This window comes from Pungitius pungitius, chromosome 9 (genome assembly GCF_949316345.1).
Source record: "Pungitius pungitius chromosome 9, fPunPun2.1, whole genome shotgun sequence".
Classification (NCBI taxonomy): Eukaryota; Metazoa; Chordata; class Actinopteri; order Perciformes; family Gasterosteidae; genus Pungitius; species Pungitius pungitius.
The window spans coordinates 7,939,561-7,960,730 of NC_084908.1; the positions used below are offsets into that span (position 1 = coordinate 7,939,561).

Here is a 21,170-nt window from a genome sequence, read left to right on the forward strand (position 1 = left end):
TATGCTAGATGTCTCCGTTTGACTCCGTTGGACGTCCAACGGAGTCAAACGTCCGCACATGGTCGCCATGTTGTATCGGTCAGCTCGCTCACCCATCACATTGTGTTAGTAGTGATACATGTACTTGTTAAATAACCATAACTTGCTCAATGTTCATGAATAATTACGTATGTTATGTTAAAAAAAAAGGTTACAACATTTCACTTTACAAATATACATCAAGAAATACTGCATGTTGAAATCCACCCCCCCCCCCCTCGTACAGAGATGTCTTTATGACACTGCATACTTAATAATTATAACCATGGTTTTTCATACCCATCAACTTATATTAAACAGAACATTAGTTATACGTATGCAGTGCATAACTAAATCTCTGACGTTCATAACAAACCAAACTGTGGTAAAATCTAGTTCATGGTAAACATTGTCATATATTTACCCAACAAAAGACAAAACAATGAGAAAATTGCAAATAATGTTGGATTTATTGCTGTTGAATTTCTTCATTTGGAGCGGTTCAGGGCGCTCTTGCAAGAGGGCGAGGCATATAGAGCGGCAAAGATGAGGCAATTATCAATGCAAATGAAAAACTGTGACTCTTAATGAAAATCATAACAAAGACCTCAGCCCGGTCTGCTTAAACAGGCCTTGTCTGATCCTTAATCTTCAGTGTCAGCAGTGTATCAGTTGCAAAATGAACCTTGAACATGAAGTCTATCTTGTACTTGATTTGTCGTTTAAGGGATGCCAAACAAAAAATGTTATTGTGATGCGTCTTGTAGACTTTATTGTAACACACAACTGCTGAATCTCCACCTGGTAGCTTTTCTTGTTCATGATCTAAGAAAGATGTCATGTTTTCATTGTAAAAGCAATGAAAAGTGATCAATAGATTAAAAAAAGTTATTTTGGCCTGTCTGTGTGAGTTACAAAAAAGTCAAGACACTATTGAGAAATGACCAACCAAATAATGAAAATGTAAAAAAAATAATTTGCATTTATTTGTGATAATTTGAAACAAAAATTGACGATACTCCAGTGCGCTGAGGCCTTTGATTAATTGTCCTTATCTGTTGTGGATCATTCTGTGTTCTTCAGCAGATTGGATGTGCTCTTCAACCTAAAATGTTGAGACATCCCACATTAAAAATGCTGAATGTGAACACTTTTCAGCAACTTGTAGAGAACTTACATGTTGGTGATTCTCTCCAGTCTGTCCTTGAGGTCCTCCTGGAAAAAGAAACAGGACATACAAGAGAATACTTTTTTTATTGCCATATACATAAATCTGTCTTAAAGGCAAGGATGCACTGATTGGTTAATTATTGAAAATGTAGCACACTATGCAAGTAAAAGCAGCCCCTAACATTCAATTAATAAACATGATAAACGCGATAAATATTTAGCCTATATGTAGGCAGTCCTAACCAGCTACACGCTGTGTCACATAGAGAGATAGGTGGGGTTATTTGCATGTGATGCTGCATTGAAGACAACTCTGCAAATATGGGACAAACCCCGTCCTGTATTGATTCATTACATTACATAACATGTCAGCTGACGCTTTTATCCGAAGCGACTTACAATAAGTGCATTTCCACATAGAGATACAGACTCAGAAGAACAAGTAACAAGAAAGTACAATTTTCGAATTCAAAAACGAGACGCGCTATTTTATTCTCAAATATGGGACGATTCCGTATTTTAAGGGACGAGTGGCGACCCTAGTTAAGGGGGTCTTTTTGTAGTTGGGACAAGCAATTTCACAGGGGAAGCAATAAAGGATCATGAAATTCTTTTGGCCACGTCAAAAGCATTGCAAACCCCTGCACCAGATATATGCAATGAGCTCCTCTTTTTGTCTTTGTCTTAATCAGTTGCATGTTTTCATACCAAAGGTATATATATATATATATATGTGTATATGTGCCTTTGTATATGTACGGGTGGCTGTACATATGCATCACCTTTGAAGCATCAGAGGTGGTGCAAGACGAGGAAGTGGTAGTTGGTGGACAAGCCAGGGGCACTCTCAACTAAAATGAAGAGACAACAAAATAAACGTCATTTTATATATTCAAATACGTTCTAACAAGGATTCATCTGAAAACTTGTTTGTTGCTATTCAAGCTAATCATAGTTTAACATGTGAAAGTGACCCACACTGTGGTTTAACCAATAAATATACCTTCCTTTGCCCTTGACTGAGGGTAGGATGGAGCCTGAACCAACTGTTCTCCATGTAGCGCCTACTTTACTGTCCCTGCATCCAGGAGATGTTTGATGCAGCTCATTAGCTGCGTTTTCTATTTCCTTACCATGACTGACTAAATTAACACTGCATCCACTATTTGGCCGACGGATATAAGAAAACGACACGACCAGCCTGGTCATTAGCGACCGTGCATGCGTAGGGATCTTTCTGTTATTCGCACAATAGCAAAGTCATCCGTCCGCACTCGGGCGGCGGCTGCACCAGACGGATGTTTGACATGAGTTTGACATACGTGCTCTAGTCTATTGTCATACACTTTTCTTTTGCTGTGTATTGGTTTATATTTTAATTTGTTTTTTTATCCGAGGGTGCCTTAAAAACATCTGGCCGGGGACAGCAGATGGAAATAAGCCTCTCTGGCTAATTCTGGCTCACCTGTTGATTAGTCCGCATTGTTCCAGAAAAATAAATAAATGAAATCAAATGAAACAGATTAACAGGCAGAGAAAAAAAAGTCAGTGATTATATATTAAGATTAAACCAAAAGCAAATGTCCCAACATGTCCTTTACCTGTATATTGCTCAGATCTAGTTTAGTCTCCAATAACAGCACTCTGCTCATCAGGATTTCCCAGCTTTCTCTGGGTATAGTGATGACTTCTCCTTCGTTCTGGAATAGAACATGCTGCCTATCAAATAGCAAAAATATTAAAGAGGTGGAGGAAAGGATGTCATACCCACCTTGTCTGTGAGTCTCTGTTTTTCAAGTTTCTCCAGCCGCTTTTCCAGGATGTAGAGTCTGTCCATCCCAGACAGAAGACCTCCTAGCTGAGTTTCCAGTGCAGAGAGCCTTCCCTCCACCTCTGATGACTGACAGTCAATGCAGTTACATTAAATCATATAATGGCACATGTTCTAACTCCTCTGCAAAGCAGTGGGTTTGATCTGGTGGTCCTCAGAACTGTAGACCATTATGTACCGGTTATAGAACTCACAAGCTTAAACCTCCTGAACCAGCCTTGCTAATTTCCAAACGGAACTATAATTGCCAATGAGAGAGACGGGTTGTGCTTGCTGGTGGTGTTTCCATGGAAGCAGATGTTGCTCCTTCTTTAACAATATTCTTAATGAAATCCGGTAGTTTGTGATTCGCCTTTACATTCAAAGAGTGTGCAGCAACCTGATTCAAAATCAGTCAGAGCCCGGCTTTAGTCTTTCCTTCTGGTTAAGTGAATGCTTACGTAAAGAATGTTAACCTTCTCCTCCTTGCATCCTGCCAGTTCTGTGATCCCATTTCCGAGAGAATTAGAGGAATACACTTCATTATGAGAGGTCCAGGCTTCGTGGGAGGATAATTCTTCCACATGGGAGGAGTTTGTGGGAGAAGTTGACGAATGTTCTGTGTGATTAACAACAAATGGCCCCTCGAACACCTTTGAAGCATAAAAGCACAATGAAGGAAAATTCAAATGAAACAAGCCAGAAAAGGAAAAAAATATATGAAGCATGCATTACAGTCCTCTGTGTTTTTTGTTGAGTCGCAGTAGAATGTGGGGATGACTTAACTATCAACTACCCGTTTTATTTTCTCTCTCACTACCTGCACTTACTGAAACAGTTCAACACCTACGCCCTGCTAACTGCCCACTTGTTTAAGAAGGTTTACAGCTCAGTTGAGCCTTTCATTTTGTTTCTTATAAACTGTGTCTCAGCTCTGGACGCTTCCCAGCCCCCTTCAAACATGCCACAGTGCAGCCTCTTTTAAAAAGGAAAAAATTGGATCCCTTGGTTCTTTCTAATTTCAGGTTGCAAGAATTCCTAGGTCGTGCAAACATTGTTGAGCGGTTTCAGTCTGGTTTTAAGCCTCTTCATAGCACTGAAACAGCTCTTTTAAAAGTTTTTGATGATCTTCTTTTAAACCTTCATTCTAGTAACTGCCTTTTTAATGCTATTAATGATGACCTGGGGAGTCCCCCAGGGGTCACTTTTAGGCCCTCTACTGTTCTCCTTATATATGCTACTCCTGGGGTCGATATTTATCAAGCATGGCATTCCCTTTCATTGCTTTACTGATGATGGGCAGGTGTACTTGTCATTAAAGCCCCCTTCAAGGAATCCCTTCATGCTGTATTTGCATGACGGATATTAAAACATGGATGGACCTAAATTTCCTAAAATTAAATTAAAACAAAACAGAGATTGTGCTATTTGGTCGCCCTGACATGGCCCAGGTCCTTGCCAGCTCCCTTGGCCCACTAGCACCTTACATAGGTTCACAGGCCAGAAACTTTGGGGTAATTATTGATGGAGTTTTTAAACTGGACAAGCAGGTCAGCTTTGTGGTTAAAGCTAGTTTCTTTCAGCTTCGGCTTCTAGCTATCCAAAAAGGGCTGATCTTGAAAAAGTCATGCATGCTTTTATATCTTCGCGTTTAGACTATTGCACCTCCCTGTATGTCGTATTGGCCAATCAGAACTAAACAGTCTACAGCTTGTGTAGAATACAGCACTCCGCCTCCGAACCGGGACAAAGAAACGCTGGTGCTTTCCTCTCTCCACTGGCTTCCGGTTAGGTACAGAATTGATTTTAAGAATCTTTTATTTGTTTTTAAGTCTCTCTATGGACTGGTCCCAGAATATTTATCCAGCCTTATTAATGTGCATCAACCCTCCAGAGCCCTGAGGTCAGCTGACCGGTTGGTTGTGAAAGTTCCTAGGTCATTCCTAAAACAAAAAGGAGATAGAGCCTTCGGTAGCGGATCCCACACTGTGGAAAGCTTTGCTGTTTTCTGTGTGGTCTGCGACTAGCCTTTCTTCTTTTAAAACACGCCTTAAGACCCACTTGTTTACCTTGGCCTTTGAGTTAAGTCACTTGTATTGGATTTTTGATCTGTTTGCCTTTTACTGTTTTTGCTTGTTTGTTGTTCTACTTTTGCTCATATTGTTTATTTCTGCTGATTATTTTATTGTGTAGAGCACTTTGGCTGACCATTAGCATTTAAAAGTGCTATATAAATAAAGTCGACATTGACATTAACTAGATCATTGAGTGTTGTGCAAAATAATATGGTGTTGTGTACCTTCAGCAGTGGTATTGGACTTACAGTGCCTGCATCAGTGAGTGCAGGATGAGATTCTCCTCGCTTATCCTTGTATGAGGCAGGACATCTGACTCTTGGCTAAAAAAACACATAAACATATAACTCTGTTGGTCAGGTCATCATAAAAATACATTTTGATCTAGAGCTGCTGACCAGACGACCGAGGTGGACCACGTCAGCTGAACCACATCTGTCATCAAATGCAAATGCTCTTATGACTTACTTTGTGTAACGTCAGAGCAGGTTTAATTCCAGTGCCTCTCCTGTTTAACATTTATATGCTTACACTACCTCAGACAGTGGAAAGAAACAAAGTATGCTATCACAATAATGCAGACGAACCACGGATCAACTGTATTTAACTGTATCACTAGGGGACTATAATTCAATACAAGGGTTGGGTAAATGCATTGAACAACAACCGGATGTGCCCAAATTGTCTTCAATTAAACAAAAATAAAACAGAAGAATTTGTCTTTGGGTTTGAAAGTCAGCGCTCAGCTTTGATCGCTGATGTTTAAAACCACAAACCAAGCTAGAATTCTAAGTGTAATTATGGATTCAGACATCAATCAAGAGCTATATTTATACAATTACAAAATCAGCCTACAAACTTATTTTAACTACAAAGTTAAAAATATTGAGGATCCAAGGAATTAAGTCTCAACAGGATCTGAAACAACATGTCCATGAACTCTTCTTCAGTAGACTTGACTTTTGTATTGGTGGGTTCAAGTCTCTGTAAAGTCAGTGAGAAGACTGCAGCTCGAGTCCTCACTAAGACAAGGAGAGTGGACCACATCACTCCAGTTCTGAGGTCTTAACTCCTTCCTATTGTACTGTCTTCCGTCATGCACCAACCAAGTAAAATTCCACGTATGTCTGACATATGATGGCAATAAATGTTTCCTGATTCCTATAAAAGAAGTCAGAATACATTGCTGCCTGTAATGTTATCGATTACATATACAGATTGACGTAAAAAACAATAAACCATTCTGTACCTTCTTCAGCTGGTTGTGTTTCTGCAGAACCAGGTCAATAATGTCGCAGATGAAAGAGATCTTCCTTTGTGAGAAACCCCACTGGAGGAACTGCTGCTTGGTCAGTATAGGTTTATAGTGGAAGATATCTCGCAGCACCTGCGCACGCACGCACACACACATACACACACACACGCACATTCACACATGGAACACAGCAGCTTAAGAGAATAGCTATGAATCTAAATTTAAAATCCCCAGTACAAAAGAGGGTTAGTAGTCGTAGAGTTTCAGAAGGGAAGGGAAAAAGAATTAAGAAACATGACAGCCTTTCCCAGTGCTGCATTTGTGAAAACACGGCCCTCAGAATGTGTGTATGCGTTACCTTGTAAAGAGTGTCAGTGAATCGGAGGTCAGTTTTGCCGGTCAGCTCTAGTCCAGCCTCCATTAGCTGCTCAGCAAAAGGTGGAGAGAAGGAGGTGAGTGTGAAGCTCACAATTGGTAGAAAAGCAGATGGATCTCCTTTGGAAAGACTGTTGGAAAAAAAAACAAAGGAGAACAGTCTCTGGAAAATTTCACACAGTTACGTTTAGAAATTAGCGGGAAGTTTGCTAATGTATAAGACTTTGAAGGGCTTTCATTTTGAAATCCCACATGATAATGTTCTGATATTCTCTGGTCTGTTTTAATTTATTCTTTATTAATATATTTGAATAAGTAATGTAATGTTATACAATTTTTTTTCTTGTTTTCGCATGTGTAATTATTATTGTGTGTCCAAAGTTATTTTTCATAGACGCTATATCAAAAAATATTGTATCTATTTAACTATGTATATGATTTACAGACTTATTATATGAATGTGACATTGAGGTTCACCGGAACTGCTTTATGTAGAAGTCGGATCTTACGCGGTAACACTAGAGTTAGCTTCCTGCAGCCTTAAGTTAACTTGCTAACGTTAGTAAACTTGAAAAATATCAACTTCTAGCACTATAGTCACTTGTATATAACGTTACGTTGGTGTTGTGCTTTTATGAAGCGCTTTAAATCTTTGTGTTTAATGTTTTTTTACCCGTTGTAGTCGACATGTCCCAGGTACTTTATCGCCCGCAAGAGAGTTTCCAGTTTACGAAGAAATCCTTGGACATCTCCAGTGGACAGCATCTTTATCTGTAACAAAGAGCAAGGCGCGCTAACTTGAACTAACCGGACACAGCTTGTGTTGTGGCAAGGCAAATATATGAGGGGCCGTTTAGGACTTAACTACTGAGACACTCTCACACACACTACTGAGACACTCTCACACACACTACTGAGACACTCTCACACACACTACTGAGACACTCTCACACACACTACTGAGACACTCTCACACACACTACTGAGACACTCTCACACACACTACTGAGACACTCTCACACACACTACTGAGACACTCTCACACACACTATTGAGACACTCTCATACACACTACTGAGACACTCTCATACACACTATTGAGACACTCTCACACACACTACTGAGACACTCTCATACACACTATTGAGACACTCAGACAGCATCTCACTATACAACATGAGAGCATCTCACTATACAATGTGAGAGAATCTCAGTATACAGTGTGAGAGCATCTCAGTATACAGTGTGAGAGAATCTCAGTATACAGTGTGAGAGAATCTCAGTTACACCGGAAGGCATCTCAGTTACACCGGAAGGCGGAAGCAAAGAGCGCTGATTTTGAACAGCGCAATGCGCCAATCATACGCGCCCTTCCTTCATATGCCTTGAAGTCTGCGGTCGCCCGTCCAAGTTTATAAATACTACCATATTCAAGGGACGGAATGTCATTTTAGGACGTTTTCAGGCGAGAAATTAGGTGTTTAAGCAACATTTCTGCGGTCGGTTTGTTAACATTCAGCCATCGTAAAAAATTCCATGGAGGATGTCGGAGACGTGAGGCGTAGTTAACGGGACCACCTGATGCCCCCAGCACCGGGCGATCAGCCTCATCTCACGCCGCAGACAGCAGCCTGTTCTCGGCCAGACATCCGTGAAATGCTCCGCTTCGATCCACTTTTCCGTAGCGGTTATATATACGATAGTAATACTAGGATGAGTGTTCATAACCTCTAATCTGAGACTGGTGTTTGTTTAATGGCTATTTTGCGAGCAGAGTTTAAATTCATAACCTTAATAAACTATACGTAAACTAGACTGTATCCATAGTGTGCGCGCTTATTGTACTGTCTATCATTGTGGAATAAAACTAATCGTGTCTTTATTAAAGGTCTTGTGGGGAGACCGTCATGGAAACCGGCAGCAGGGCATCAGCTTCAAAGCGAAGGATAATAATCGATTAAATAATACATTAAAATCCAAATATTAATTAATGAATATTTCTATTGTAAGATCCACTCGTGTCTCCGCTACGGAAAAGTAGATACAATGTAGGGTGACCATATCCATAACACCATAAAAAAGGACAATATTTCGTGAGGCTCTAAATCAGGGGTGTCAAAGTCGTTTCAGGTTAGCGGGGGTGGCGCGGACGTTACGGCCAGAGAGGGGGGGGGGGGGGGCGACAGTTTTCCCAGCGCAACTCCAAAAAAAAGGAGGACAAATACGCGTCAGGGCATTGCAAATCAGGACGGCCCAACATCCCCCTAGTAGTAGGTGTCAATTTAAGTAGTCAATTTCACAGAAGTCTGGCCGAGAACAGGCTGCTGTCTGCGGCGTGAGATGAGGCTGACCGCCCGGTGCTGGGGGCATCAGGTGGTCCCGTTAACTACGCCTCACGTCTCCGACATCCTCCATGGAATTTTTTACGATGGCTGAATGTTAACAAACCGACCGCAGAAATGTTGCTTAAACACCTAATTTCTCGCCTGAAAACGTCCTAAAATGACATTCCGTCCCTTGAATATGGTAGTATTTATAAACTTGGACGGGCGACCGCAGACTTCAAGGCATATGAAGGAAGGGCGTATGATTGGCGCATTGCGCTGTTCAAAATCAGCGCTCTTTGCTTCCGCCTTCCGGTGTAACTGAGATGCCTTCCGGTGTAACTGAGATGCTCTCACACTGTATACTGAGATGCTCTCACACTGTATACTGAGATTCTCTCACATTGTATAGTGAGATGCTCTCACATTGTATAGTGAGATGCTCTCATGTTGTATAGCGAGATGCTGTCTGAGTGTCTCAATAGTGTGTATGAGAGTGTCTCAATAGTGTGTATGAGAGTGTCTCAATAGTGTGTGTGAGAGTGTCTCAGTAGTGTGTGTGAGAGTGTCTCAGTAGTGTGTGTGAGAGTGTCTCAGTAGTGTGTGTGAGAGTGTCTCAGTAGTGTGTGTGAGAGTGTCTCAGTAGTGTGTGTGAGAGTGTCTCAGTAGTGTGTGTGAGTGTGTCTCAGTAGTGTGTGTGAGTGTTGAGTGTCTCAGTAGAGTGTGTGAGAGTGTCTCAGTAGTGTGTGTGAGAGTGTCTCAGTAGTGTGTGTGAGTGTGTCTCAGTAGTGTGTGTGAGTGTTGGGTGTCTCAGTAGAGTGTGTGAGAGTGTCTCAGTAGTGTGTGTGAGAGTGTCTCAGTAGTGTGTGTGAGAGTGTTGAGTGTCTCAGTAGTGTGTGTGAGAGTGTCTCAGTAGTTAAGTCCTAAACGGCCCCTCATACAAATACCACTGCACTTACCACCTGCACTTGGTGTAATAGTTCGCTGCTGTCTTCCAGTGTTATATTATATCGTCCCGTCGGGGCAACGTAAGGAACTGACGTTTTGTTTTTACCGGGCGATCAACAGCACGGACAATGATTGGCTGTTGCACGCAGGTTGACGTCAGTGACGTTATCTCCACGCACACTTCTCTCTGATTCTTCTTTTTTAGTTGAGGTTAACGTTAGTTGACCACTGGTCACAGGCAGCGCGTATCCATAAAGAACAATAATGCGTTTGACTCTGTAAAAGTCTTAACTTTCACACAGTTCATCTGCTTCTGCGATGATCGGGGAGCGAACAAGGGGAGGGGCAGAGGGCCTGGGAGGAGGAGTGAGAACAAGAAGATGATGGTAACTAGTTATAGAACAAGCATATGAAAGGTTTCTCCTGAGCACGGGAGCAACGGTTATATCGTTAACTGTGCTTCGCTAAGTGACATGACAACTGGATACGTTTGATAGCAAGGAAACCCTATTTCCAGCTGAAAAGTGAAATACTCGTGTAGCTAATGTTACATGTCGGGTTGCAAGAGGAATTACTAAACTCGGGTAAGTAGTTTAGGGTCACGACGGTATATCTTACTTAACAGAAAATACTGCCCCATGCTCGTAAAAAATAGGGCCGACGTCCTTTTATAGTGCAGCAAAAATCACACTGTTTGGGTTAACGCTATCCTCGTCAACTTAAACTAACGTTAGCTTTGTAAGCTAACTCTGGGATTTGTAGGAATAGATAGTGAGTGAAAGTCTATTCAGCCAATCAAGTGCTATTTTGAACGCTTCTGTGGTACGTGTGACCAATAATTTACACGTAGGGCGGGACTTAAGGTCAGACAACCTTGCTAGCTCTAACTTCCAACGCTGATGTTTACAACAGTGTTATGGATTTGTTTATGCAACACACAGCTGACGTTAGAAAGGCGGAGAGGGAAAGGAAGCCAGGGCAGTTTAACACTGATAAAGGACCGGCTGCTTTTTTTTGTATTAAAGTATTTTAAATCAGCACAGCACAGTACAGTACTTGAATAGATACTAACATCAATGTGAAAATAAGCGTTATTATTAACAAGTGACGCTCGGTGTATCCTGTGTTGATTTTTATGACTCATTATTTTTGAGCCATATTAATTATTTCCCTGCCCAACTAGTAACTCACTAACATTCACTTGGATTAAATGTTCTCTTTTGGGCAAAATTAAAAACTAAAGTAATGTGGTTGCATAAATGTGAACACCCTCTTGTAAATGTGGCTGTGTTCAGAATTGACAGGAATCTCATTCAAACATCTGTTATAGTAGGAACATTTTCTTAGTTGAATCTTACAGCAAAAGCCATCAGAGAAATTCTATTGTTGAAAAGTATCTGGCAGGAGAAGGTTTACTTTCTAAGACATAGGATATTCCATTGAACACAGGGAAGACAGCAAGTGGGGAAAATATGGCTCAACAGTGACATTCTCCAATCTCTCCATTATTGATGAAAAGACAAAAAGAAAAAAGTTCAAAAAAAGCATCAAAGAGGCCTACAGCAACATTAAAGAGGCTGCAGGGATTTCAGGCAAGTATTGGCTGTCTACTACTGGGAGAATGATGTATGGTCTGATGAAACCAAGGTCTAACTTCTTGGCCATAATTCCAAAAGGTATGTTTGGAGTAAAAACAACACTGGAGATCAGCCATAGAACACCATACTCACAGTGAATCATGGTGGTGGCTGTATCATGCTTTAGGGCTGTTTTTCTTCACCTGCAAACGGGTCCTTAGTCAAGGTGACTATAGACAGCACCAGGCGCAAAACCTGTAGCCTTCCATTAGAAAGCCGAAGATGATGATCCACCTTTCTGCCCTAGTCATACATCCAAATAAAGAAAAGCATGGCTTCAACGGAAGAAGTTTAAAGTTTTGGAATTGTTGAAAATCGGTCTAGTGATCTTAAGAGCGCTGAGATGCCCTCTGAATCTGACACATCTGCAATGCTTTTGCAAAGAAGAGTGAACAAATATTATTTAGTCAAGATGTGCCATGCTTATAGACTCCTAAGACTAATAAGATCAAAACGTATTACAAAACGTATTACTTTAAGGGTGTGTATATTTATGTCACCAGGTTATTGCACATTCCTAATTTTTTATTTTTCCTTCTAAAAGATGAAATTGGAAAAAATTCTTTGATTGGTCTTTTTCTCATTTTATAAATCACAAAAAACTGACATTTTAACCTTGGTCTGTACACGTTTTATGTCCACTATATAGATCATGAACAGTACTCCTCTCCACTGAGCGATGAATGAGTGTCACGTATTACCATACACGCGGGTTAGCTGTGTGACGGCATATGGTTGTTATATATATCATCACTTGCTTGTCCTGGGTTACAGATGGGTCAGGCACTGTGGAGGCTGCCTCCCAGACAACAGAGGCAGCTTCAGGAAGAGCTTGCAGACCGGCTGGCTGAGCGAGGAGACGGAGGTGGAGGAGAAAGACGTGTCCTAGGTAGTTATTACTTTTACAGTACAGTACAAACAGTACAAAAGTTTCTTTTTAGATACAATATGAATCAGTTTTATTGGTATATGTATTGTGTATAAATAATTCTTAATACACGTTCTCTTCACTGATTGCAAAGCAAGCAGCGACCTTAAATACGTGTTTTCCATCAGTGGTTAGAGTTCTGTTTCCAGCGTTCCAATATTATAATTCTTTTTTCTGCTATGACTGACCCCACCCGGCTACAGTCTTGCTATGGTGTTTCTCAAAGCTGTTTTTCTTGCAATGTTTTTGCGTTGTTTCATGTTGCCATGCTCCTCGCATTTTACAACCAAAGCTGTTGAAGTTTTGCCCCTTGTAGTGGCTTAAAGTAGATATGACAAGGTTTCAAAAATGAAAACATTTAACTCAGTGGAGAGTACAAGTTTACAAGTTTGAACTTATTCACTCATTTTATTCATCAGAAATTTAACGAGCACCATTAACTGGAAATAAATTAACTGAAGGTAAATACTGTAACTTGTGAAGAAAGACACCAGTAAAATAAAATATTAGAATCACTCAGGCTTTGTAATTTATCCATTGTTTAAGTTACATGATGACAAAATCTCAGTCTGCCTGGTTATTCTCAAACCATAATGCATGCTAGGACAGTCACCAACGTATCCATCTAGCATTTAGCAAGTCAGGTAAAGTCACAGAATAACAAAAAGTAGTATAATGAATGTATCTTCTATTAGGGACAGATGGAGGTCCCCAGAGAAGAGATGCTCAGCCGTGTTATGGCCCTGACATCTATCATCTGCTGAGAACGCGCATCGGAGGTACGGACACAAACTCTTGTCACTAGCACTCGCTCTTATTGGGTATTTTTTGTTTTCAGAGTTCTTTTGGTTGTTCCTCTCTTTTCCATTATTTCTGATGGTGTGTGCATACAGTCATCATAGTCAGAAATAACAGGGATTGGTTGACCACCGACAGAAGAAGCCATCGCTTCTGTTGAATGATACAGGATGGTACATTCCATAAGACATAGATGACCCACCAAGAATCAGGCATTTTTTGCTGCCCTCATTTGATTTCATTAAGGTGAGTTAAGGGCTTTAACAATAGGGTTAGGCTTGAAACTGCTTAAAGGATTTCAGCCTTGTAGAATGCAATTTTAATCGAGTCGATGACTCTCTGTGCCGAGTCGAATGACTCTCCTAGTCCCCGACAACTTCTGCTGTCTTGTGTAGCCGCCAGTTAGCAACTTCCTTTTTGACAAACTCAAGAGTTGGGTATTTAATGACGCATTTAATGTCCTAGAACAAAACATAAAAATCTCATAATCTCGTATGGAACACGGAGTAAGCAAACCTATTAAACAAACATGTGTTTGAGGTGAGGAAGCTTGAAGGATAAAACATGTGGACTGATTTGGCCTTGCTTCTTCTTTTTCTCTGTTTCTGTAGGAAAGGAACAGAATGGTTTTATTGATTTGGAGATGTTGCCCCCTGAATTAGGCATCACCATTCTGTCTTACCTGAATGCTACTGACCTGTGCCTGGCTGGCTGCGTGTGGCAGGATCTGGGAAGCGACGAATATCTATGGCAGGGGTGCGTGTCTCTGTCTAAATAAAACTTTAGGGAAAAGAGTCTCAGAGCTAAGACACCACATTTTTATTCATATATATTCCAATTCTCCTAATATCTTTTCATTCTTTAGGACTTTGGCCAGCAAATGTAGGGGCTTTGTGACCTATAGGGCCAGTCCTTAGAAATAATAGCGTCCATCTCTTAGTTAATCGTGTTCTTGTTGACTGCGGTCTTTGTCAGTTTTTATCCGTCAAAAAACCAGACAAGCCTTTAGTTTTTCACCACATAATTGCTCTATGGCTGTTGTTGTTTTTAGTCTGTAACCCACGTGTGTCGCTCCATCAGGCTGTGTAAGTCCACATGGGGACACTGCTCCATCTACAACCGAAGACTACCTGTAGGTTTCTCATATAGAAGACTCTACTTACAACTAGATGAAGGCTGCCTGTCATTCAATGCTAATGCACAAGAGGTAACAAATGACACACTCTCAACATGGTGTGTGTTGAGTGGGAGCACACAGTTATGTATTCACAAGATATGATTATTTCTCTCTCGCTCTGTGTAGGGCATCAGTTATTTCATGTCTAAAGGGATCCTAGTGGATCATCCGACAGAGCTGGCTAAGTTCATCTTTTACACCACACGCCTCCACTGGAAGACGCTGAGGATTTATCTGGATGAGAGGTTAGACCAGAATAATTGAACTTCCACTAGACACTATTCAAGCGCAATTCTTGCTTTTTGGCAAAATCCTCCGCTTAGAAATGTATATATGTCATCTACATGAATCGGTAGATCGGAAGACTTTTTTTGTTGGGAGGGGGGGGCGGTCAACTGGCAGGCGTTTGAGATTGGAGTGAGATAAAGAGAAAAGGTGATGTTGTGATCTTCGCAATAAAAAAACTTTGATGTGACGTGTCGAGTCTTGGCTAATCAGCGTTAAGATCTCTACAGCGTCTTCTTTTCCCCTCCAACCTTTCACTCCAAATTGAAGATACCGCCGATAGCGGATTTTTTTTATTATTATTACCTTACCGTGGTATTATTACAGACTCAAGGTCAGAACAATCAAAAGGCTATGTTATAAAAGCTTGAGGCCAAACATGGTTTGCCGCAATGTATTTGTGTATACAAACACATACTGTATAACTGCACAAAGCTTAATATGTATGAAAGATTATTCTATATCTGCTCACTTTTTGAAGAAAAAAAACTGGGGTTGTTGGGGTGGACATTTTACTGCTTATTTTTTAAACTTTCTGCTATGATGTGAAATATACATTATTGGTAGTACCTGTGACCAAATATAAAGCTTCGTCCCACCATGCCATTGGTTGTGTATTTGTATGTATCTATGGATGTGCAGACGGGACGTCCTGGATGAGTTGGTGACCCTCCATAACTTCAGCAACCAGTTCCTCCCCAACGCTCTGCGGGACTTCTTCAGACACATCCACGCCCCTGAGGAGAGAGGAGAGTATCTGGAGACCCTCATCACAAAGTTCAGCCACAGGTTTTGTACCTGTAACCCAGGCCTCGTCCGAGAGCTGGGCCTCAGTCCTGGTTAGTACTCGAAAAACAGATCAATATACAATAGAAAACATAGAAAAAATTTCCTCAGGCCCTTTTGGTCAACTCATTAAAAAGTTTAAAAGGGACAATATGAGTTAAGAGTTTGAATTCAAAAGACTTTGCAGCTAGACTGTCTAATAGCAGCAGTGAGGTTCTTCCTGAAGAACGCTGCAGGCTGCTTTTCATCTCTGAAAACAGCAATGGATATACGTTTAAAAGCTAATATGCAGGTAGGACAGTCCGTGCCATCTAGAATCTTGAAATTTTAAAGAAGCTTCAGTGCTTCTGTAGACTGGTCTAGCTGATGTAAGAAAAGCGAAGGTTGGTGTAGCTGCAGCATTCTGAAGTTCTGTTAGTACTAGTACACAGCAGGCAACACATTACATTAAGTGTCCATCAGATTAATCTAGGTAAGAAGATCTGAATGGTATGGAACCAGAAATATTAAAGAGGCCCCTAATCCTGCATAAAACGGCAGTTTCCCCAATCTCTCAATCACTAAAATAGCAACGTTGATGCAGGGGGGGGGGGGGGGGGGGCGATATAAGGGACTCGTCTTAATAAGTCGACCAAAGACAGGGAGAGCATGCGTGGCATTAACAACAATGGATCGGTTGTGTTGTGGTGGTCATGGGTCCGGTCGAGGGACTATACTTCTTACATTTAGCTGACACTTTTATCCAATGCCACTTACAATAACATTCAATCAAGAGGGGAACAGAACTAGAACAGCAAGAATGTAGGACGTACCATTCCTTCAAGAAAGCCAAACTACAAAGTTTCAACATCAAAATAATAAATGTTATTGCTACATATTGACACTTTATATGTCAAACTCGCGGCCCACGGGCCACATCCGGCCCTCCGAGTCGTCCAGTGCGGCCCGTCGCCGTAGTGTTTCCGATTTACAGAAAGGTCCCCACACATGTGCGACCACTTCTGACAAAGGAGAGGCTGGTTGTGTCTTTTTTTTTTTATTCGTTTTGCCCTTCCCCACCGAAAGCTGCCGGTCGGATTGTCAGCGCCACCCCTCCCTATGTCTGTTTTGCTTAGCGTAAAATATATACCTAGACAAAGTACATCTGTGTGGAAATAAAATGATCCATTCAGACAACCGTCAGTTGTCCTAACTGTTGTGACACGCACCCTTTGACCTGAAGATGGTGCTAGAGGAAAGCTCATGGACGGCCCTGCATGAAAGAGGCTTAAATAAATACACTCCGTTGATTGAGGAGTGATTGCATTTATATGTCCAGTGTTTGGGTCACAATTTGGATTTTATGTTGCAACAGTTACTGAAGTCAAAGGGACAACAGCTCTAGTGACATAATTCATTATTTTAATGCTACTTTTGACTCATTGGCCCACTAAAAAATGAGGGTTTATTTTCAAATCATTGCTGGATTTAATATTGTTACGGGCCGTGCATTTACCAACCGAGGGCTAGGCTAATGTCAGCCGACCATGTGGAAGCCAATCCCTTACTTGGTTACTGTTAACTCTTTGGACTTCTCAAGGGCTTAGTAGGATTAGTGAAATGGTTTTTGAGCCCAAGGCTGGAGATGGATGGATGGCTGCCTTTCCTAAGTCTGCTCCTTAGTTTCTCTGCTGCTCTACCCTTTTTTAAGTAGGGTGGTCACTCTATCTGACCAGTGAACTGGACTCGACTGGTTCTAGGGTCAAGGAAAATCAAGGGGAAATTTGTGGTACAGCAAGCACATAATTAAATAATTACAATGTCAATCAACTTCAAGTGTCATTCAACCCCCACTCAACAAAGATCATTCATTTATGATACAATACTGCTTAGTTTGTTAGTTCTGCATTTAGGCTGTCCGGGCCTCTAAGGTCTGCTGGAAAGCTGGCTGCAAACATGAACTGCGTCTGTCATTTCTCTGCAGATGCGGTGTATGTGCTGTGCTACAGTCTCATCCTGCTGTCCATCGACTTGACCAGCCCCCACGTCAAAAACAAAATGTCCAAGAGGGAGTTTATCAGGAACACTCGCCGAGCAGCGCACAACGTCTCTGATGACTTTGTAGGCCACCTCTATGACAACATTTACCTGATTGGCCATGTGGCTGCATAGCTTCACCTACAGGAGGTCCCAGAGATCCTAACTGCACTGAAGAATAAGGACCGTTGGAAGGGTTTCTATACTTGAAAGCATCCAACACTGTGGAAGTGGATTTAAACAATTTTTTTGACGACTGATGAATCGTCCAAGAAGGGCTAGAAAAACACATGGAATTCACCACTGCACTGTGATAAAACATTAGTGAAGTTATTTGATTTTAACTGTATTTTTAAGTGGAACCATGGGGACGAGGTCTCACACTGCACTGACGGATGGCGACTACTGATTGGTGGAGGAGGAGGAGGAGGAGGAGGACGAGCATAGCCTCCACAGCATATTCGGTCCTGCTTTCCTATTGGACAGCGGCTTCCTGCTTAACTAGTGAGACAAGTGACGCAGGGGACAACAATAACACCCACTAAGATGTCGAGTAGCATTTCCCAGTGGAAGTAACACCGCAGCTATTCTGCAAATCCAGTGCCCTTGATGCGGTGTTCTGTGGTAACAAGCAGAATGTCAAATCGGTCTTTCTTTGGCTAGAACGTAATGTGTTTGTTTATTCTTTCTTCCTTTTCCATCTTATGAGTGAAATGAACAAGAAAACCACACTTTAATGAAAAACAATATCCTATCCTAATCCCTCCCTTTTGTTCTTGTGACGTTTGTGTGTATGTGTTCCCATCCTCCCAACTGCACAAATACTTCAAACTTTGGACTTTATTATCCACAGTGTGACTTTCTCTCCACTACGCTAAACATGTTATACACAATAATACGTAGAGCAGCTCCACAGTACCAGCACACACTTGGGCCCATTGCATGGAGGCAGGGATTGGACTTAACCCAACGCGAGTCCATCCATAGCTCAGCGGTGTGTGTGTGTGTGTGCGTGTGTGCGGGCGACGAGGCATGACCGATTATTCTGGCACTGTTTGGTTCTGTGTGTGAGTGTTATATATCGTTATTTTGACTCAAACGATAGTCCACTTTTGAATTTAGAAGAAGAGAAAATTCCAAGTATAAGAAAAGTGAAATTATTGAACATACATGTAACTCCTAAAAACTGCATTCATTCATATTAATTTCATAATAAATCTGATTCTCACACATATATGTAAAAGCAAAGGGAGAGCACATGTAGTATTTTAAATATTGTATCCAGATTATGATTCAAATTGAATTTATTAAAGCCGTTATGCACATATTACATAAGGGGAGTTTGTAATCCCAGTGCTTTATGAGAATAGTAGATACGTACTGGGAAGGTCAGGGATTCGTGCATCATCATCAAGGAATCTGTTATTCTAGTGAGGAGAAAGAGGATGTTGAGTGAAGTAAATGCTTCTAAGACTCAGTAATACCAGTGCAGTACAATGTATGAGGGTTCATGAAGTTCTTCTGTTTTCAGCTGGGATTTCATACTGCTTCATTGGAACAATTAACATATTCATGCCCAAATGACTACCGCTTCCTTTAAGGGATCACAGCGATACAGCTGTTGCTGCCATGACACAATGGCATGATCCATCCATTTAAATTAGACGTGTAGTCTAATAAATGACTCTACGAGACCAGAAGAAATGGGCTTCTATCAGAAATGACAAATACAAAATCAAAGCCAATACTGTTAATACTACGGTTATACATTTGTTAGTGTGTTTTTGTTTGATTTTTTAAATTGTGGAAGCTGGAGGAGACATACTCTTCTCCAGTCTTCATACTCTGAGAGGATGTATGGGTGACACGATGACGACGTTTTCCTAAAAATGGGACGGGTTCAACAATGATCCCTGTGAGATTCGAATGCAGCGTAACACACTACAGTCCCTCTGAGCCCGTGTTCCATAGGAAACAAGAGCAGGACAAAATGAAGCAGGTTCTTTGAATCAAGGTTCTATACCCCGACCCTGAAAGCTAGTGTAAATACCAACAAAAATTTATTTCTTTTCTTCTTTGTGTTCAAAGTAAATTATTTCTAACAGGAGCCTCTTTATAGCAGGTAAATCAGACAGTGGCTTAACTCCAAACATTAATAGTGTTAACGATTCTTTATAGCTGATGACCCTCTCTGATTTAGAGCGAACTTTATTGTTTTCTTTGAATTATGAATGAAATCCACTTCTTGTTGTGTGTTTCTTTCTTTCATTTGTGAATACCAAAATAATTTGTGACTGACAAAATGTACTAAGAAATTGTTCCAATGATCTCACTCATTAAACCTGGGTTTGATTTCCTCCCGCTAGAGGTTCTAAAAGGTACAAATATATAATCATTTCTTACACACTAATCATTCGCCACTTGTGTACTTTTCAAGCAATTAAACTCCCTGTTTAACATTTAAAAAAACCTTCGGCAAATAGATTTTCCATCAAAATACTACAATTGTGTAATGTTTGACATGTTAAAGTCATTTGTATTACAAGATTTACATAACATTTTTTTCTGCCGCTAATATGTTTAAAATAAATCATAATAAAATTGCCCCCCCCTGAAATATAATTATTTAAAATTTATTTTCGTCATTTTAGCGGCCAACAAAATATATGACTCTGCCTCTCACCCCCCCTCCTTCCATTTCCCCAACGAAAGTGTGGACACATCTTTATCCCCATTGTTACCAGACACCACATGACTCAATTAACGTAAAGACAAGAAAAGGGACACTAACAGTACCTGGCTCCTACACTGTTGTCTATTTATAGTCTGTGTACCGACTTAAAAGGATGCAATGCAAATTAACTGTAAACCTTATATTAACATGTCACAAATGTTCAAATGTCTGTTAAAGAAGTTTAGCCAACTATCCACAATCTATTCTAGTTTAACTGAAAAGTCCCTATTTGACTGGCTGGAGCCTGCTAGTCATAATAAGCCGTGTAACACTAAGCCCAGCAGCAGCACAGACACCATCAGCCTCAGGCGCATGGGTTACAACCCAATGTTCTATTCCAGCAACTTCACATAAACAACTAAGAAATATATTCTCCACAATGACACCCAATCGCATTCCTTTTGTGATAAAAGAACGCTAACAGAGTGACAGACATGTTACTGTGATAGCAGCCCTCTGCTTTTTGTATGTCTGCTTCACTTTGTGTGTGCGTGCATCCATGTTTGAGATCAAACAGTTAAGAGTAAATCCTCTTCAAACACAACATGACCTTTGACTCCTGACCTGTGTTTGTGTGTGTGTGAATGAGCTATTCCTGGGTGCTGGTGTTTTATGTACTGCAAATGAAAAGAGTGCAGAGGGCAGCGATGCATGGCCTATCAATAAAAACACACACACTCCGACAGACGTCAAAGTTTCCAACCAACATCAGTTGTAAAATCCTGAAAACACAGATTGATTTTTACCTTTATTTAATTGTTTATGGGATTTGTTGTTCATTTTTCTTCTACAGAGCTTTTTTTGTCAAACAGTCAGAAAAAATACAAATGAATA

At 40.9% G+C, this 21,170-nt stretch overlaps 2 protein-coding genes across 8 annotated transcripts; one reads left to right on the top strand and one right to left on the bottom strand.

The window, feature by feature from the left end:
- Positions 1 to 486: 486 nt before the first annotated feature.
- cep44 (centrosomal protein 44) lies at positions 487 to 10,321 on the bottom strand. 6 transcript variants are annotated; one of them, XM_037471519.2, is made up of 11 exons: positions 9,987 to 10,321; positions 7,377 to 7,474; positions 6,687 to 6,834; positions 6,323 to 6,460; positions 5,322 to 5,396; positions 3,460 to 3,651; positions 2,960 to 3,088; positions 2,790 to 2,888; positions 1,971 to 2,039; positions 1,196 to 1,233; positions 487 to 1,123 (listed from the first exon to the last, which is right to left on the bottom strand). In XM_037471519.2, the coding sequence occupies exons 2-11, from the start codon at positions 7,466 to 7,468 to the stop codon at positions 1,084 to 1,086; spliced, it is 1,020 nt and encodes a 339-aa protein (XP_037327416.1). In that variant the 5' UTR covers positions 7,469 to 7,474; positions 9,987 to 10,321; the 3' UTR covers positions 487 to 1,083. The 6 variants fall into 6 exon arrangements, with proteins under 6 accessions (XP_037327416.1, XP_037327415.1, XP_037327414.1 ...); XM_037471518.2 differs by having other exon boundaries at positions 2,790 to 2,903; XM_037471517.2 differs by having other exon boundaries at positions 2,790 to 2,903; positions 3,475 to 3,651; positions 5,298 to 5,396.
- A 96-nt stretch (positions 10,322 to 10,417) lies between these two features.
- fbxo8 (F-box protein 8) lies at positions 10,418 to 19,959 on the top strand. 2 transcript variants are annotated; one of them, XM_062564659.1, is made up of 9 exons: positions 10,441 to 10,559; positions 11,425 to 11,567; positions 12,387 to 12,501; positions 13,236 to 13,319; positions 13,950 to 14,094; positions 14,419 to 14,545; positions 14,642 to 14,760; positions 15,443 to 15,639; positions 17,550 to 19,959. In XM_062564659.1, exons 2-9 carry the CDS (start codon positions 11,487 to 11,489, stop codon positions 17,735 to 17,737), a joined length of 1,056 nt encoding a protein of 351 aa, XP_062420643.1. In that variant the 5' UTR covers positions 10,441 to 10,559; positions 11,425 to 11,486; the 3' UTR covers positions 17,738 to 19,959. The 2 variants fall into 2 exon arrangements, with proteins under 2 accessions (XP_037327420.1, XP_062420643.1); XM_037471523.2 differs by lacking the exon at positions 11,425 to 11,567 and having other exon boundaries at positions 10,418 to 10,559.
- Positions 19,960 to 21,170: the final 1,211 nt, after the last annotated feature.